General features: G+C 43.0%; 1 protein-coding gene across 12 annotated transcripts in view; it reads left to right on the forward strand.

The window, feature by feature from the left end:
- The window catches only part of dst (dystonin), a 76073-nt gene that overhangs the window by 41229 nt on the left and 17017 nt on the right, over window positions 1–17827 (forward strand). For all 12 annotated transcript variants that reach the window (XM_061284789.1, XM_061284790.1, XM_061284791.1 and 9 more), the window contains 27 exons: window positions 19–165; window positions 319–537; window positions 612–755; window positions 866–1102; window positions 1556–1708; window positions 1775–2008; window positions 2107–2379; window positions 2588–3136; window positions 3260–3436; window positions 3533–3656; window positions 3751–3959; window positions 4035–4352; window positions 4431–4597; window positions 4685–4841; window positions 4976–5102; window positions 5241–5291; window positions 5751–5986; window positions 6313–6442; window positions 6668–6867; window positions 7128–7626; window positions 7846–9314; window positions 15762–15923; window positions 16067–16237; window positions 16496–16662; window positions 16905–17064; window positions 17223–17549; window positions 17703–17787. In XM_061284789.1, the coding sequence (XP_061140773.1) occupies window positions 19–165; window positions 319–537; window positions 612–755; window positions 866–1102; window positions 1556–1708; window positions 1775–2008; window positions 2107–2379; window positions 2588–3136; window positions 3260–3436; window positions 3533–3656; window positions 3751–3959; window positions 4035–4352; window positions 4431–4597; window positions 4685–4841; window positions 4976–5102; window positions 5241–5291; window positions 5751–5986; window positions 6313–6442; window positions 6668–6867; window positions 7128–7626; window positions 7846–9314; window positions 15762–15923; window positions 16067–16237; window positions 16496–16662; window positions 16905–17064; window positions 17223–17549; window positions 17703–17787 (6892 nt within the window). The remainder of the gene's footprint in view (window positions 1–18; window positions 166–318; window positions 538–611; window positions 756–865; window positions 1103–1555; window positions 1709–1774; window positions 2009–2106; window positions 2380–2587; window positions 3137–3259; window positions 3437–3532; window positions 3657–3750; window positions 3960–4034; window positions 4353–4430; window positions 4598–4684; window positions 4842–4975; window positions 5103–5240; window positions 5292–5750; window positions 5987–6312; window positions 6443–6667; window positions 6868–7127; window positions 7627–7845; window positions 9315–15761; window positions 15924–16066; window positions 16238–16495; window positions 16663–16904; window positions 17065–17222; window positions 17550–17702; window positions 17788–17827) is intronic.

The raw sequence follows: 17827 nt of genomic DNA on the forward strand, positions 1-17827 counted from the left end.
TCTGATGCTTTCCTACAGATATTCTCTACCCAGGATTACCTCGAGTGTGTTGGCAGACTCCAAGATCACGCCGATGTTTTAGACGATGTTAGAAAAGACCTTTTAATCGGAGAATCAAATGGCACCAACATGGAGGAATTGCAGATTCAAGTAGATGAAATCCAGGTTAGAAACTCAATTCTAGGACAAAGGAGTGAAGCCACAACATTAGGTACACCTGCATGATCATATCGAAATACAACAATTGTGCAGGTGTACTTAATTTTGTGGTTTGTCAGTGTACAGTACATTTTAACTCTTAAATTTGCTTTCATACAGTCACTAGAGTCCCAAGTTTACTTACTAGCCGGTGTCCTGACTGAAGATATGGAAAAGGCCAAACTGCTCTTAAATGCTCCTGACGAGAACATCCCCGCACAAATCCGTAAAGATCTGTCTTCAACATATGAGGAATTACAGCAAAGTTTTACTACGGTTTGCCAAGAGTGTGCAGAAAAAACTCAGTCGTTGTTTCGGGCCATGGAAAATAGTAAGAAGGTGAGTTTTGAAACAGAAATAAATGCAGCGCGGGAATTTTCATTGGGGTTGATTTGCTCTTACTGTGATTTCAGGTATATTTGGAATCAACATACCAGAAACATCTTGCTGATCTCGATATGTTGGTGGGCCTCATCCAAAAGGAACTAAATATAGCAGATATGGATTTCAACACTTGTGATGTTGAAGCACTCAAATGCTGCATCCAAAGAAACAAGGTATTTTAATTGGTAAATGATCTAAACCGGGTTTACGTAAACATCTTTGGAAGAAGCAACACTTTCCTTGCGGAGGAAAAAACACGTGTACTCCTTTTTTCTTGTTCCAGGATGCTGAGAGTAATCTTCATCAAAATGTTAAACTCAAATTAGAGGATGTCACATTTGCTATCCAGAGTTTTATTTCTGAGCACGCTCACTTATTGAGTCCCGCTCAGAGCAGTTGCCTCCTCAAGTGCCTCAGTGGCACTCAGAGAACCTTCAGGGACCAGATGGACAAACTTGTCGCCATGAGATCTACCTTAGATGTCCTCTTGGACACCAAGGAGAAGGAAGACCAGAAGAAGGTCTGCATGTGGATATGCTGCTCAATATCACAGATGATGTAACATCTGTGTTGGCATGGATCTTATTTGTTTATATCTTGTTTGTATCTAATTTGTTTATTTATGAATATAATTGTCTGATGTTCTGACGAGAAACTGTGATGGCATGATCCAGTGCTTTACACTAACCTCTCTGCCGATTGTGTTCGACAGGGCTCCAAGAAATCCTTGTGCAATTAACGTTGGAAACAGCACACTGCTGGAATTCCTTTCACAGTGATCTAATACATTTACTCAATCTGTGTAACGTCTCTCTGTTCTTTGTTTCTTCTCAAGACCAATGCGATGACTGGCCAGCATGTTTACAGCATACCAGATCTTATGCCAAATGAGATTTCTGATGCATATTTGTATTGGCTTTGTCTAAGCAGGTATTTTTAATAATCAGATGGCCTTGCCTTTTTTCGTCCACAGCTCATATTGGAAAGGCAGCAAGAGATTGCAGACAAGTTAGAGGAAGTGTGCGACAGTCTCACTTTGACTGAGAATCGTTTGATTGGGCACCAACAGCAGGCTAGTAATGCCGAGTGCGTCACAGATCTGCAGCAGTACCAGCAGGAGCATCAGGTACAACAAACATTTTGGCTTTAATTGACATCATGTTCTAACCTTTTCATTATGCCTCATTTCAAGGCCTTGCAAAAAGACGTCTTAACAAACGCCACTGCGCTGAATGAGGTCATAACAAGTACGAAAAGGTTTTTGGAGGAAAATCGGAGCAAGTTGACGGCGGAGCAAATTGCTGATATTGAGACCAAGTTGGAAGAAGCAAAAAGCAAAGCTAAGCTTATCCAAAAGCAAGCTGAGGAGTCCAGGAAGGACTTAGAGAAGGTTGTAACCACTGCTATAAAGCAGGAGAGTGAAAAGGTCAGCAAATGTTCACCTTTAGACATCTTTAATGTATCATACTAGAATGTAAATGCAAATATTTTATTGTGCTACTTTATGGCAAATTGTCCATTCAGGCTGCAGCTGTTGAGCATCTTGAGGAAAGCAAGAACAAAATAGAAAGTCTACTAGGTTGGATCTCAAATATTGGGGATCAAAATGAAAGAAGCATTGATGAAACAGACCTCATAAGCAAAGACAATGGAAACCTGCCAGAGGAGACATTAGACAAGTCGCGGAAAGAAAAGAAGGATGATGCAAATGGAAACAATTTACTTCGAAGTGAAAGTGATTTTGATGGGCAAAGTGACGCCTGCATGGATATTGACAAGCAGTATGAAAGAGTCAAGGTACGTTTGATTTACTGCATCACAAGACACACAAACCTGACACTTGGCAAAAAAAAAGTTTTTGCTGTTCATCCTAACATACAATATTACTATTGAATTTATTTCAAATCATCAGATCAAATCGGAGTGTGAAGTTGTCATGCTTTTATGGCTGTGAAGTGTAACAACATCTTTTTACTATACTTGTTGTCTTTTTTTGTTGCTGCAGGCTCACCATCAGGAGATTCTGTCCCAGCAACAGGATTTGATCATGGCCACCCAGTCAGCCCAAGCTCTTCTGGACAAGCAAGCCGATGTTCTGTCTCCACAGGAAAAGGAAAAACTGGAGAAGAACATTCTGGAACTGAAGGGGCGCTACAATGCCTCTCTCACCCAAGCTGAGCAGCAGATGAAGCAGGTACAATGTGTACAGGAGGAGCTGAAGAAGTTTCAGGATGATTGCAAAGAGTTTGAGGACTGGTTAAAACAGGCTGAGGGTGAGGTGGAGCATTTGGGTGGCTCAGCGGGTTCCCTAAAAATCCTCAATGACAAACTTGTCAGACAGAAGAGCTTTTCAGAGGACGTCATCTCTCACAAGGGAGACCTTCGTTTCATCACCATTTCGGGCCAGAAAGTTCTGGATGTAGCAAAAGCATGTGGAGTCGCTGACCCAGTGGCTAAAAATAATCTGATGCAAGTGGATACTTCAGGAACTTGTTCTGCTGTCAAGGACAAACTAGATTCTGCAGCTAGTCGATATAAGACACTTCACTCTCAGGTATTTGGTTGAGAAAATCACTTGCATGTAGTGACACGTATCTACCACTTGGCAGCAGCATTTGTTTTAGAAAAATATGTTGATTCGATGCGACACCGTAAATCAGCATTCAATTGATTTCAGTGCAATCAACTTGGCAACAATCTCAAAGATGTCGTTGACAAGTATAAGAAATACGATGACTCAAGTTCGGATCTACTTAAGTGGCTCGGGAGTTCCGAAGAGGAGGCGAGGAAGCAGCAGTCAGAGGCCATCGCTGCTGAGCCACAAATTCTCCAGACACAGCTGGAGGACACCAAGGCAAGAAACACCACAGATCTGATTTGTTATAAGCATTTTATTATTTTTGTAACGACAGCTTTATTTTGACTCTGAACTTCTTGTTGTCATCCGCAGGCTTTACAAGGTCAGATGAGCGGACATCAGACTGCTATTGACACGCTACGCAAAACAGCAGATTCTTTGATCTCATCTGATGGAAACCTGCTGAGCAACATAGATGAGATCCAAGAGACAGTAGGTAAGAGTCGACATGTCCTAATAGCTGCTTTTTAAATCATCATTTGGATGATTGAAGTTTTAATGACTACTGGATACTTGTTTTTGTGCTCCAGATGACATCGTGGAGCGGTATGACAACTTGTCCAAGTCTGTGAGTGATCGCAATGAGAAGTTGCAGATGACTTTGACTCGCTCCATGAGTGTTCAGGACGGACTGGATGAGATGATGGGATGGATGGAAGGAGTGGAAACCAGCGTGAAAGAAAATGGCACAATTCCACTGGACTCCGCATCCATCACAGATATGTTGAGCAAAGAAACAGTATGTATTTTTCTTTCATGTTAATTTTCCAGTGTTGGAGTCAAATTCTAAATATATCATGTTGTGCTTTTAAAGGCCATAGAGCAGGACATAGCAAGTCGACAGAGCAGCATCGCAGCCATGAAATCTAAAGTGACCAAGTTTGTGGAAACAGCCGACCCCACATCCGCGGCACTCCTGCAGTCCAAGATGGATGCCCTCTCCCAGCGCTTCTTGGACACGTGTGACAAGCACAAGCAGAAAGTTTCACGTCTGGAACAGCTTAAAGACAAGGTGGAGCAGTTTGAGAAGGTCGCAGAAAATGTCCAGCAGTTTGTTATGAAGCGTTCGCAAGATCTACATGAGACCGACGGGCCAGGGAAAACCTTTGAAGAACTCTCTGAGTTAACGCAGGTGAGTAGACTGCCAAAAAAAAAATACAATTTAGCTGCTGTTGCTGAAACAAACAACAAAGAATGTGTTTTTTTATAGAAAACAAAAGCTGAGATGGCTGAACATGCCAGTAATTTGGAGAAGTTGCAGACGTTGTCGAAGGAGCTGTGTGAAATGAGCAAAGATGGTAACAAAGCAGTGATGCAGAGCAAGATGGATAATCTCTCAAACATCTTCAGCACCTTCAAAGACACACTCAAAGAAAAGTACTTTTCATTTCCTAACTTTGCGCATGAAAAATGTGCACAGAGTGAACACATGACACTTGCTGACTTGTTTTGTCTCCTCTGCAGGGAAGAGGAGGTATCATCCTGTCAGGACCTGCTCGGGGAGTTCAGGTCTGCGGCCAGTGCTCTCAGCAAGTGGCTAGAAGAGACCAATGAGAAAGTGCCCGTGGTGCAGAAAAGTTGCAGTGCAAAAAGTTTGGAGAAGGACCTCCAAATAATCACTGTGAGTCACCAGATGCATAGATCCAAATTTTATTTGTATATAAATGACAGATATAATGAAACCAAGATTTTATATCTCTCCAGCTGCCATTTATTCCAACATTGTGATGAATAAAACTTTTTTTTTTTTCATAGGGATTACTGGAAGAATGGACATCTAAAGGCCCTGCTGTGCAGGACTTGAACAATAGAGGATCTTCACTATGTAGCCACATTGCGATTCTCACATCCCCTGCAAAAGCAAAGATCCCTAACAAAACAGGTAAACCCACACAACACCATCTGTATGAATCATAAAAAAAACTGCAAGACTGTTATTATTGTGCACGCTAATGTTGATTCGTTGCTAACTGGGAAATGTGTCCTTGACTTAAGCTTTATCCTCATGTCTCTGCATTAGCTCTTACTAACGGTGGTGGTCCAGCGAGCCATTCCTACCTAACCAATAAAGGTAATTGAGTGTGCAAGAGGGTATTGCAAAGTGAATGAAATTAACATTCCTCGGTTTGGCTATGTTGTCGGACTGGATAATGTACTGAAATGTTATTAGGGGCATGCAATACAGTCAAGTCAAGCCTGGACTGTTTGTTCTATATCAGGGAAAACCTTGGCATGAGAAGCTTTGGAACTTAATTTTATTTCTAAATATTTGTATGTGTCCTCACATAATTCTGAAATGTAAGCTTCGTTGATTTGCAATATTCAAGGTGAGTTTATGTATATGATTTATATAAAGTAGGTCATGAAGTCACTAAAACACACCGACTTTTATCTTAAATTGTTCTCTCACTTTCTGAAAATATGTTTGGGCCCATTAGTCTGTAATGTGTACCATTGTGTCAGTAATGTGTGAACTTGTAAAACAAAGAAACGACACGCTATTAATGTTTTAATTGTGTTAAATCCTCAGAGCTGATGACAATTCAGCAAAATATGTCCTTCGTCAATGAGGGCTATTCCTGTCTGGGTGACACACTGAAGAGTCGAGCAGCTGAGCTGAATGGATCCGTGCGGGAGCTGAAAGATGCCAAAAAGGAGACGGAAAACATGATGACGTGGCTGGAGGACATGAAAAAGACAGCAGCTTCTTGGAAGAATGGTGCCACAGAGAAAGATGCAGTGAAAACACAACTTGAACAGCAGAAGGTGATGAGAGCAGATGTTGTCAAGTACTCTAAAAAATAAAAATGATCCTGTAAAAATGTCATATTTAAATCCTGCAAAAAAAAAAGATGCATCCATGGATTTTACTGTTATGAGCTGAGTTCATTTCATATAATTAAAGATCGGCGAAGTGAGCCAGAATATTGCTCGTTAATATCTTCAATCCATATAAAGATGCAAGCCTTTATCGCAGGCCGAATTTAACGGGCGTGAAATTAGAATTCATATTGATTCAATAAAGACGGACGAACGTACAGACAGACACCATATAATATTTTTTTTCCTGTAATTATTTGTTTGTTCTTTAGGTGTTTGAAGAGGACATGAAGCAGAAGAAAGAGCAGCTCCACAAGCTGAGGGAGAAGCTCATTGACTTGATTGAAACTCATCCAAACTCACAAGAAGCTGACAAATGGAAGCAAATGTTGGCAGAAATTGGTAAGCATTGTTGTTTTACGGAATCCCATAAATATAATTTGACGTTTAAAATCTCTTGAGGCCGTGATTGACGAGTGATTTGTCCAGAATGCACCCTGCCTGTCGTCGAATGTCAAAGCAGCTGCTTTTTGAAATTAAATTAACACCTTTAGATAGCCAAATGCTGCACAGTGTGAGATATGGACACTTCACGGAATGACGCTGACTCATGCTCTGTTGCTGTAGATGCTGCTTGGGCAGATATCAGTGGCTCCGCCTTGGAGAGGAAGCAGCACCTGGAGCAGTCCAACAAAAATTTGGACATTGTCCAAAGTACTCAACTTCAGCTTGGTCAGTGGCTGTCAGAGAAGGAGATGATGATGAGTGTCCTTGGACCGCTCTCTATTGACCCCAACATGCTGAAAATGCAGAAGCAACAAGTCCAGGTAAACACAATTTAAGTTGTTTCAAAACATTTTAGAAATAAAGGTATATAGGTAGATATAAGGTATATACATATTACTGTACAAAAAAACTGTAATTTTATTTTTTCTTAATAAAATGCAACTTTAATTTTGTACGATTATGATTTATTTTCCTCATATACTGTCACTTTACTGTGATTAATTTGTAATGAAAAGAGTATTTATTCTAATCAGTCATCAAATAGGACAAACTGAACAGCTTTACTTCTTCTCTTGTTTAGATCCTACAGAACGAATTCAAGAGCCGCAAGCCTCAGTTTGAGCAACTAAAGGAAGCCGCATCTGCCATCTTAAACTCATCAGATAACCAGGACCCCTCAAATGGGAAGCTGGTGAGGGAGCAGCTCACTACCGTTACTGAAAAATGGCAAGGACTTATAGGACAGCTGGATCAGAGAGATGCCCTCATCGACCAAGCTGCGGTGAAGACAGGGCAGTTCCAAGAGCTGTTGAGGACTCTCGGCCAGACCACCGCTCAGCTGGAGGATCAGCTCAGCGGGCATCAAGCCAGCAGTACCCAGCCCGATGCGGTGAAGAAACAATTGGAAGATGTCCACAACATCTCGGTCCAGCTGAGGGAGGAGAAGGGGAAGCTGAAAGAGGCTGAAGCCGTTCATGCGGAGCTCACAGCGATGGTGACTGAGGACTATCTGAAAGCTGACTTAGACAGGCAGCTGGAGACTGTCAGCAAACCTCTGCGACAGCTGGAAGAGAGAGCAGGTTTGTCATTTTTATTTTATGACAATAGAGTTAAGAAAAAAAAATGTGGCTCCATCTACAGCTAGATTAAATTTGTGGGCTGTTTTTTTTTGTTGTTGTTGAAACTCACTTTTGTTAAGATTAACATCCTGATCGTAGTGTGAGTCATTCTTCTCGTGACAAATTTTTAAGCCTTGATGAAGTCTACCCTCTCTGAGTCTTCTTCTTGTCATGCTGCAGCCAAACAAATTGAGCAGCTGAACTCAACCTTCGCCAGCTCCCAGCAGTTTCATCAGACCTCCAAAGATTTCCAGTCATGGCTGGCTCAGAAACTGCAAGACCAGTCGAAACCTCAGCCCATCTCTGCCAAAGTGGACGTCCTTGAAAAAACTCTGGATGAGCACAATAACCTTCAGGTGGCGCTCAGAGAAGAAGAAGCCACTTACAGTTCAATAGCAGGGGAAGGCGAAATGCTTCTGCAAAACACTGATGGTGCTGAAAAGTTGGCGCTGCAAGGTCAACTGTCTCTGCTCTCCTCTAACTGGCAAGAGGTGAAAAAGAGCTCCGATGCACAGGGTGAAAAACTTAAGACTGCCCTGCAGAGAGCTAAAACGTTTGAGGAGCATGTGGAGAAGCTCCACACTTGGGTGAAGGAGTGTGAAGCCAAAGAGGGTCGAGTCAAACTTGCTGTTGACCCTGTTGCTGTAGAGGATGCTGTAGTTCAAGTGAAAGCTCTTCAGAAAGATGTAGACAAGCACAGAGGGATGGTGGAACAGATGAACAATGCTGCGGGGAGCCTTCTCGAGGTGGCTGACGCTGACACGGATGAAGTTAAAAAAGAGGCGGCGAGCATTTCTAAAAGAGTGGACTGTTTATTGGAAGGTCTCCAGAACAAAAGAGAATCCTTGGAAAAGATCTCACATACTGTTAAAGAATTTAATGAAGATTTTAAGGAGACTAAGGCTCATCTAGAGGGAGCTAAGAAGCTCCTGGATGCTTATGAATCCCAGGGAGTACAGGCCTACAGCAGTAAGAACTTAACCAACATGAAAGCCCAACAGAAAAGCCTTGAAGGGCTGCAAAACCAAGTCGAACACCTTACCAGCTTAGCAAAGACCCTCGTGGTTGATCTCCCGGATGCTGATGGAGTGACAGACTTGCTATTGCAAGCTGACAGCATAGAAAAGGAATACAGCAGTCTTAACAAGAAGCTAGAGGAGACATGCCAGGTCCTGGAAAGCAAATTGCAGGGCATTGGGCAGTTCCAAAACAGCATCCGGGAAATGTTCACCCGCTTCACAGACCTGGATGATGAGTTGGACAACATGGCTCCGGTAGATCTGGACTTGGTTGTTCTTAAGGAGCAGCAGGAGAACATTGAGAGATTTTTAGCACAGCTGGAAGCGCTGATGGTCAACACGGCCGATGCAGGAGATGGCTGTAAAAGGATGCTCGAAACGGACTCCTCACCTGACCTGTTGGGTCTGAAGAGAGACCTGGATGCGCTGAGCAAGCAGTGTGGCAAGCTGGTGGACCGAGCCAAAGGCAGAGAGCGGCAGGTGCAGAGTACTCTGCTCAAGCTGGAGGAGTTCTGTGGAAAACTTCAACATGTGGAAGATCAACTCTGCAAAGCTGGAGACAAGGAAACTTCCCAAGGAGCGGTCGGCATGGAGACAGACATTATCAATCAACAGCTGGAGGTTTTTAAGGTACGTGCCCAAACATTTATCTTATTCCACAACAACAGTCACAAATTAGAAAAAAAAAAATCTAATTCAGGTTCAGAATCAAGCCAATCACAGTTTGTTCTTAAGCAACTTTTGTAGTTTCATAGTAGCGCTAAAATATTCAGATCATTTCCATAGCACCGACTCACAATGGAGCACATGACCAGGAGGTTTCTTTCGAACCCTCTGAGTACAAAAGCCACAATCCTCCAGGGACTCCATGCTCGTCAAAGAAATCAGCCGTTAACAAAAGAGCCATTGCTTAAGGCAGAAGGTAGATTTTTGGGACCCAGCCAGGTGGTGACCAGCAGGGTGTCATTTTAGTCCCGGATGATGGATATGGGCTTCCATCCTTTGTAGCCATGTCAAGTCATTGGAGCCAGCTTCAAGTTCCGTTTTCCTGATGTGTTCACTTAAAGTAACAACCAGGAAAGAAAGCGAATGTAGAGATTGATTGATTGATTGAATATTTATTGATCCCCAAGGGTGGGGCAATTCAGGCCCCAGCAGTATCCATACCACAGAGTGGGTATACAAAAGACACACAGATGGCATGAGCGCAACTCAATAGGCTCTCAAAAGGCTGCCACACAACGGCGCCACAGAGAAAGTCAGAAAGTGCTCAAGATAAAAGCCATCAAAGCTAAAAGACAAAGGAAAAAAAGTAACAGCGGCCAACCAGCACCCCTCAATACAAGAGAACACCCCAAAACACACAAAATAGCCTCCACGGGGTCCATCGACAGGTGTAAGGGCAGTCCAGTTCAACGGCGCCCAATGGACCGTGGTCGTGAATTGGTGAAAACATCACAAAGCAGGCAAACGTGTGAGCAGCGTCCCGGGCACCCAGTCAGGGCACGTGCAGATGGTAACCACGGGGCTAGCATGGCGAAAGTCGTTGGTTCCGACGAGCATGAGGGAGCGGACTCTCCACAGGGGTTGCGGCTGCAAGGCCAAAGCGAGGGACCCGGTCATCACTGGCCGGAAAAGCAGGAAGCCGTCGTAGAGTTACACCGGTCTCGACCAATGATCCCGGTCCCAGGAAGAAAAAAATAAAATAAAATATCCGATCCGAAGAGATACCGAGGTGCGGTAGAAGGCACCAGCATCGCCGAATGGACAAAAAGACACACAGAAAAGGAGAAAAGAAGGAAATAAAGAGGAAAAGAGAGAAAGAACACTGCTGGGAGGCAGCCACACACGGCGCCATACCAAGAAAAAAAAAAAGTTGAGTGTGTTTCTGAGAATCTCAGTCCCATTTATTCAGGCCAACATCTGTGAGGTCATAGAGTATTTTAATTGTGTTGGGATCTGAGAGAGGGCCGGGGTCACCAACTTTGTTCTCCCTCACCAAACTCATCCAAGCTTGATCTGTGCACTGAGGCACAGCCATGCTGGATCAAAAATTTCTTCTAACCGGCATATGTGATGAACACGCCTTTCCCATACACAATATAAACTTTTATGATATCAGTATTGATGAATTTAACTTAGACATGTCATCCTTGTAATCACAGCCCTATATCCATGATCCATCTTGAAGGTCTGTTTTGAATACTTCCCCCTCATTGCACGTCGTCATTGTTATCAGTGAGGGATAAAATGTAGCTATTAACAAGGTTTTGACACAAATATTTTAAAAGCCTCTAAATTCCTTTGCAGTATTCCCAAAAGAGGATTAGCCTACATTCAGAACTGTAACATGATAAACACTTGAGGTCAGTATTAAATAACATGTCAGTAAAACAATGTAAACAGATGTGTTTTGGCCCAGTGACACAGATGTGTCTGTGGAAATATGTAGGTCAAAGGATTGTTTTCTTTTTGGGGGGTACAAAAGGGGGGTGCCACAATGTCACAGCTCCTTTTGAATTGCAAAGATTCTAATAGGATGGGGGATTCCTGCTGGGGAGGAGGAGATGTTTTCAACCCCTCTTTGTCCTGGGAATCAGCTGGGAATTAGTGGGAAACCCCCCTTTGTATTCATTCATGTCAAAGGGTTGTCAAAAGCAGAATCAGACTTTCTTTGCAATAGCTTAAAAACAACACAATCCAATGGCATCATACTCTGATTTGTAGTCTGTGGATAAGAGTTGTTACTAACCTAAGTGAGAGAAGAATAAACAGAGAAGAAGGGTTCTTGGGTTGCTCTCTTTCACGGGCTCTTACCATTTTAGGTCAGGTTTTGCAAGAGATATGCCTGACGTCAGCTCAAGAAGCTTGCCTGTGAAAGGTGCATACTGTATGGACTGCTATTTGTATGTACTGTATGTGATCATTCGCACTCTGACTAAAATGCGCTGGGGGTTATAGCGTTGGTGACTCGTGCTCTTCAGACATTACATCAGAGCCTGTTTTCATTTAAAATGGAATATCTATCTTCTTAGTCACTGGAGTGAATCTACGTTAAAGAAAAAAAATTACTCACTGCCACACAGCAATGACACATTCAAGGAGAAGTATGGAATAATTAATAGAGAGGTGGCCGGGTATCAGGCTGGTTCATGAAATTATAGTCCATGAATGTTTGTTATCTCTGGTTGCCATGGCAATGACTGACTGAGACGACGATCTTCTATTTCAAACTATTCCATTACAAGGACTTTGAAACAGACTCATGTCTTTTTTTATTCCATCTGCTAAATGCAGTAAAACCAAGCCAAAAGCTGTCTCATCAATTTCATGGCAATAAGTAATTGACTGGAAGAAAACATTTCTACCAAAAGTGAAATAATTTTTCGTGTGCACGTATTATGTAGACTGAAAAAGCATGTCAGAAAGAACTGTTGGCCAAGCAAAACCTAGCACTGAGGAAAATAAAGTCTATATGTATAATACATTTGAGATTTCTGCAAAACACTTCATAATGTGGGAAAATTAGCAGATTGCTTATATTTGTGTCCAGTGGTGATTCGAGCTCTGTCTCGATTTAGTTGGAGGTTGAGCTGTCCAGCTCGGGGAAAATTTATGAAAAACTTTTTTATCGCCCTAACCTTTTGGTCTTGCTGAAATAAAACACAAACTTTAAAAGTACAGAATTATGGACAGCATCAACAAATATTGAACTGTATAAGAAATCAAGAATGACATTTTTCTTTTTTTTTTTAATCCCGGCAGATCTCAGATGGTAATTCATCTCTGTCAGCATCTTTTTCCATCTCCACTCATGCGTGATAATCGGGACAAAGAAGTTGAGATTGTTTGCTCCTTTTGTCGTTTGGTGGCGCTGAAAATCAGGCCAACAAAAATAAATTCCGGTCATCATCTGCTTGATGTCCTCCCGCTGCTTTGCTGCTCTCTACTCCGGTCACAAGACAAAAAAAGACCCTTCTTGGACTTGGCATGGCAGCCGGTGTTAAATTACCTGCGACCTGTGCCTCGCTCAGCATTCCAGAGTAATTAAGAGTATCTGCAGGGTTCAACACAACCGTCCTGTGGAAGAAAAGAAAATGAAAAAAAAGGATCATCTACACAGAGTTGAAAGCATTGTGATGAGAGGCAGGCAATCTGAAAAAAAATATACAACATGAAAACATGAAAGAAAAGTGATTATGTCAGGATGTAAAAGAAGACTTAGAAGTGAAGTCATAAAAGCCACGCAGACATAAAGGAATTATAAAGGGGGTTGGGTTGGAGGGTCGCGTTGACCAATCAGCATTTGCCGGTGCAGTTTCGAGCACAAATGGAGTTGTGGCAGATGTTGTGGGAATAATGAACGGGGGCGGGGCATGGAAGCCTCTGCCAGGAGGGTGTCTGTCATTGCAAGCCGAGTGGCGAGGGAGAAAGGGCAGGCTGTTTTGTTTATCCTTCGAGTACCGGGACACATTGGAATAAGCCACACTTTTTCCAAGAGCCTGTCGGAATCCACGCGTGGATATTTCACTTTGCACATTTGGGATTTTCAGGATTGATGCTGCCAACATTTCAGAGGAAAAAGGATGCACCTTGAACCAGAAGAAATGGGATTAACTTTTGTCAGTGGAATGAGGGAGAAGCCTAAAGGGAAAGCCTAAATGGATCCTCGATGAAACTTCAGCACTGGAATATAATTTATTTAACTGCGCTTTTGAATATCCATGCACCATAATTTATGAGACGCTATTTTTATGTAAAAGACACAAATATTTATTATTTATAGGGGATTTTAAAAAAGAAAACTAATTTGCACAGTTTTATTTTCTAAGAATACGCACGCACTGAAACAAGCCAGTCAGATAGTAGATTTCTTTTTCTTTCTTTGTAGACAATAGAGTGTATGTTTTGGCATGGGGAAACCGCTGAGCCGACCAGATTGCCTCAGACAAAACCCGTCCTGCGTGGGGAAGGGGGAGGAGGAGGACCTGAACATTGATGACTGCTATGTGCCTCAGAGGTCCATTTATGACACTGTGCGGCTCAATGAGCAGATCGACTCAAGCTCTAAGGGTAGCCTCACATCCCGCCACTTTGCGGGTACCTTACCCTACACCCACCGTACTCTTGACTTTAGCAGCCTGTGTGGAAATGGAGTCCTCTCCAACTCCAGTTCTTTTGAGCTTCGTACTCGTAAACCCACCTTGTTGGACGAGCGGGCCGTATTTGACGGACTCAAACTCAACGGGAATGTCATCAGAGCGACAGATGCAGTACTGCCAAAGGCACGTCCCCAAAGTGGAGAAAATCAACCTAAATATCGTCGGTCGTGGCGGACTTTTGCCCCTACAAATCTTGGGGAGTATGTCAGCCACAGTGGAATTTTATGTTCCGGTAGTGTTGAGCGACCAGGATTGATCAGCGGAAGAAGAGGGCAGAGTGTGACCAGCTCTCTGACCTCCGAAGAAGACTCTGGCTTGTATAGTCCTACTGTGGAGAGGGAACGTCATGCTCAACGATCCCACAGAAAGCCAGGCCCTGGCACAAGGAGCCTCTCTTCTTCAGAGGCCATGCACTTGTCTGGGGACTTAAAAAGGCTTCGGTCCCTAAGTTCAGGACAAGATGAATTCCCGTTCACGCCTACTCGGGAGAATCATTCCCTTTACCAAAGTGGTTGCCTTGTTCAAGAGCCACAACAGGTGCAATCTGACATGGTAAACTTGAATGGAAAGGTTACTCTGAATCGTGGAGAACCCAAGCACTCCATAGGGAGATCTTCTTCTGGGTCAGCCTTTAGAACTCTCAACGAAACCTCCGGGTGGTATACGAAGACTTTAACAGACTATGAAGAGTTATCCACAGCTGAGCTCTTCGAGGGTGTGTCATCACAGGAAGACACCGAGCTGGCGAGACAGCCTGAGACTTACGGAAACTCTGTAACTCTACCCATTGATAGCCGTCAGCAAACCAAACCATGCGCTGTGCAGCAAGTGGTGTCCCAATACAATATGGAAGAGCTGGAAGAATTCCTGAAGTCAGTGGAGGACTGCCTGCCCAAAGATTTACACGCATTCCAACATGCGGAAGAGATTGAGGCGCTGCTGAATGCCGTTTGTCCAGAAGTAGACTGTAAAACGTATTCTACATCACAGGTGTCCAAAAATAGCTTCTTCCTTCATTCTGACATCATCTTCATTAGAGAACATGACATACTGAATGATAGGGATCTTCAAAGGGGTTGTTGTTGGCGCTGTGCAGTACATATCTGATTACATGATGGGTGAATTAAGTTTTGCATGGAAGTTTGTCTGTCCGTCCGTCTGTGTGATTATAAGCAGCTGCCTCCCACTGTAAGCTTGGCTCCAATGGTAGAACAAAGCACTAAACCTGGCAATGTTGGGGAAGTTGTGCATCAGGGTCTGGAAGAAGTCACTGTCATGGCAGTTTTTGAGATCGTTTTATGAATGGGTTCAGAGAACTGGTGAGCGTAAAAATAGGATCTGAAAAGTCGTAAAGTTATACGAGATATAATTCTTAGATGTTAACTCATAGAAGCCACTTTTCCAAATAAAGAAATGAAGTTTCATGGGGATTTATGCATTATCCATTAACACCAACAATATTTTGACCTTTGCTGAAAGAGGCTTTTAAAATCAGTTTCTTCATTAGTTCACGTTGCGGTAGTTGTCTGACTTTTGTTGAAAAACGTTTGTGAGGAGAAGCGGCTCAGAAGATGAATGAATACATTCTAATTGTAATTCCGCAATTTTGTGTTAATGCATGTACGGTGATTGTATAAACAACATGGGCTCAAAATGGTGAAACCAAACTATTCCGACAGAATATTCCACTTTTCCATTTCGAGTGTGAAAAAGTCTGTGGTTCTTTTGTCGGATTTCTGCGTTACACAGGCTTATGAAAGTGTTTGTCCTTGATAGCATTTGATTGAATTGTGGCTGATTCAATTGCCGCATGTGCCCATTTTAAGTGGCTTTTAGGGTCCCTACTATCATTCCATACGATCTGTTCCCCCTGACGGTGCACCCCCAGGAATCCAATGTTTGCTTTTAATTGCAGGCTTTCCAAAAGGAAGACATTGATCCTTTGCAGACACAACTCCAAGACATCAACTCCATCAGTCAGGGGCTGATCCAGAACGCCGCCAGAGGAACCAATACTAAAAAGCTCGAGGATGACCTGGAGAAGGTTAACACAAAGTGGAACACGCTCAATAAAAAGGTATGTGATTGACGAGCAAGCATTTCATTAAAACCTCAAAAAAGAAGTCCTAGTAAAATTCATTTTTGTCTGGTGCTGTCCTAGAGACTGTTTTAAACTGACCTCCTAATGGTTGAGATCTATTTTTACCTTGTCATCCACAGATCGCTGAGCGTTCAGCCCAGCTGCATGAAGCCCTGTTGCATTGTGGAAGGTTCCATGATGCTCTGGACTCTCTGCTCAGCTGGTTGACAGACACGGAGGAGCTCATGGCCAATCAGAAGCCTCCTTCGGCTGAGTTCAAAGTGGTCAAGGCACAGATACAAGAGCAGAAAGTAAGCATGCCTTGTGTGCTTTCAGTGCCACTTGCAGTACATAAAACACCATTCTGTTTCCAACAATTACAGCTTTACAACTTATCTTCTTTAAATGACATTTATTGTTCGACTTGATTGCGGTTCTTAAAGCTTTTAAGAACGTAATGGAGATGTAATACGTGCCTGTGATTGACTGTTTTCCAACATGAAGAAACGCCTGCGCTCAGAGCATTTTAATGATGCCCAATAAGTCTTCTCCTTTGTTCGCTGTGGCAGCTCTTACAGAGACTGTTGGATGACCGTAAGCCCACAGTGGAGCTGATAAAAAGCGAAGGGGGGAAGGTTGCAGAACTGGCAGAGTCTGTGGATAAGGAAAAGGTTGCAAAAGAGGTCCAATCCCTTGGGCAGAGGTGGGACACTCTGCTCAAGAAAGCTGAGAACAGGTTGGTGTGCGCACTGTTGAGTCTATTCATTGTATAAATAACTACCAAGTTAATTTCATATATTTGATATAGTTTTGCGCTTAATAAAGTGTACCTGTTTTTATTGATACTTGAGAATGTTTGCATATTTTTGTGTAGTGAATAAAATCTTTCCAATATATTGGTTAGCCCCATTTAGCTAAATAAGAGGAGGCATTCATCAATATGCTGTGTACTACAATTTATTCTCCTGTATGTGTCAGGCATAAGCAACTGCAAAGCATTTTGGTGGTCACTCAGCAGTTCCATGAGACTTTAGAACCTCTGAGCGATTGGCTCGCCGCCACAGAGAAGCGCCTCTCCAACTCAGAACCAGTTGGCACGGAAACATCGAAGCTGGAAGAACAGATCTCCCATCATAAGGTAATCATGTCATGTTCACCAGTGCACCACCCCTTAAGTTTTTTTATCCATCCAGTTTTTATATTTTATACTTTTCATTTGTTCCATTTCCATTCAATTTCAGTTGCTTTTCTGTTTGTCTTTTCTGTTTGTGTCGCATTGCTTCCCATCATGCTCAGACCATAGAAGAGGAGATAATGAATCGCAGTAAAGACCTGTTCCATGCTGTCAGTCTGGGTCAGATGCTCAAAGCTGTGAGCTCTGTTGATGACAAGGACTTTGTTCAGTCCAAGCTGGACGCCACGCAGGCCGCTTACATTGAGCTGCAGGAGCGCTGCAGAAGGAAAGCCGAGTTACTGCAGCAGGCCCTGGCCAACGCCCAGCTCTTTGGAGAGGACGAGGTGGCCCTCATGAACTGGCTCAGTGAGGCACACGCACGTTTGAAGGAAGTGTCCGTGGAGGACCACATAGTAGACACACTTGAAAAGCAGATGGCAGAGCAACTGGTACACACTTCTTCCCGGGCCCAGCATCCTTTTGTCTTTTCTGTCAAGTTAATCATTTTTCAGTTGGTTTTAAATGTTGTCGTTTTTCAATATATTATAATCTCCAAAGACATTTGTCTTGTCACTGTTTTAAGGTTGTACTTTTCATTTTAGGCTTTACACAATGATATTGAATTGAGGAAGAAGAATGTTGACATAGCCCTCTTCAATGGAATGGAACTATTGAAGCAAACAACAGGTATACTCCCTCATAGTACAATAGTCGACCGCCAAAGCTT

The sequence above is a fragment of the Syngnathus typhle genome, linkage group LG8, assembly GCF_033458585.1.
Source record: "Syngnathus typhle isolate RoL2023-S1 ecotype Sweden linkage group LG8, RoL_Styp_1.0, whole genome shotgun sequence".
Classification (NCBI taxonomy): domain Eukaryota; kingdom Metazoa; phylum Chordata; class Actinopteri; order Syngnathiformes; family Syngnathidae; genus Syngnathus; species Syngnathus typhle.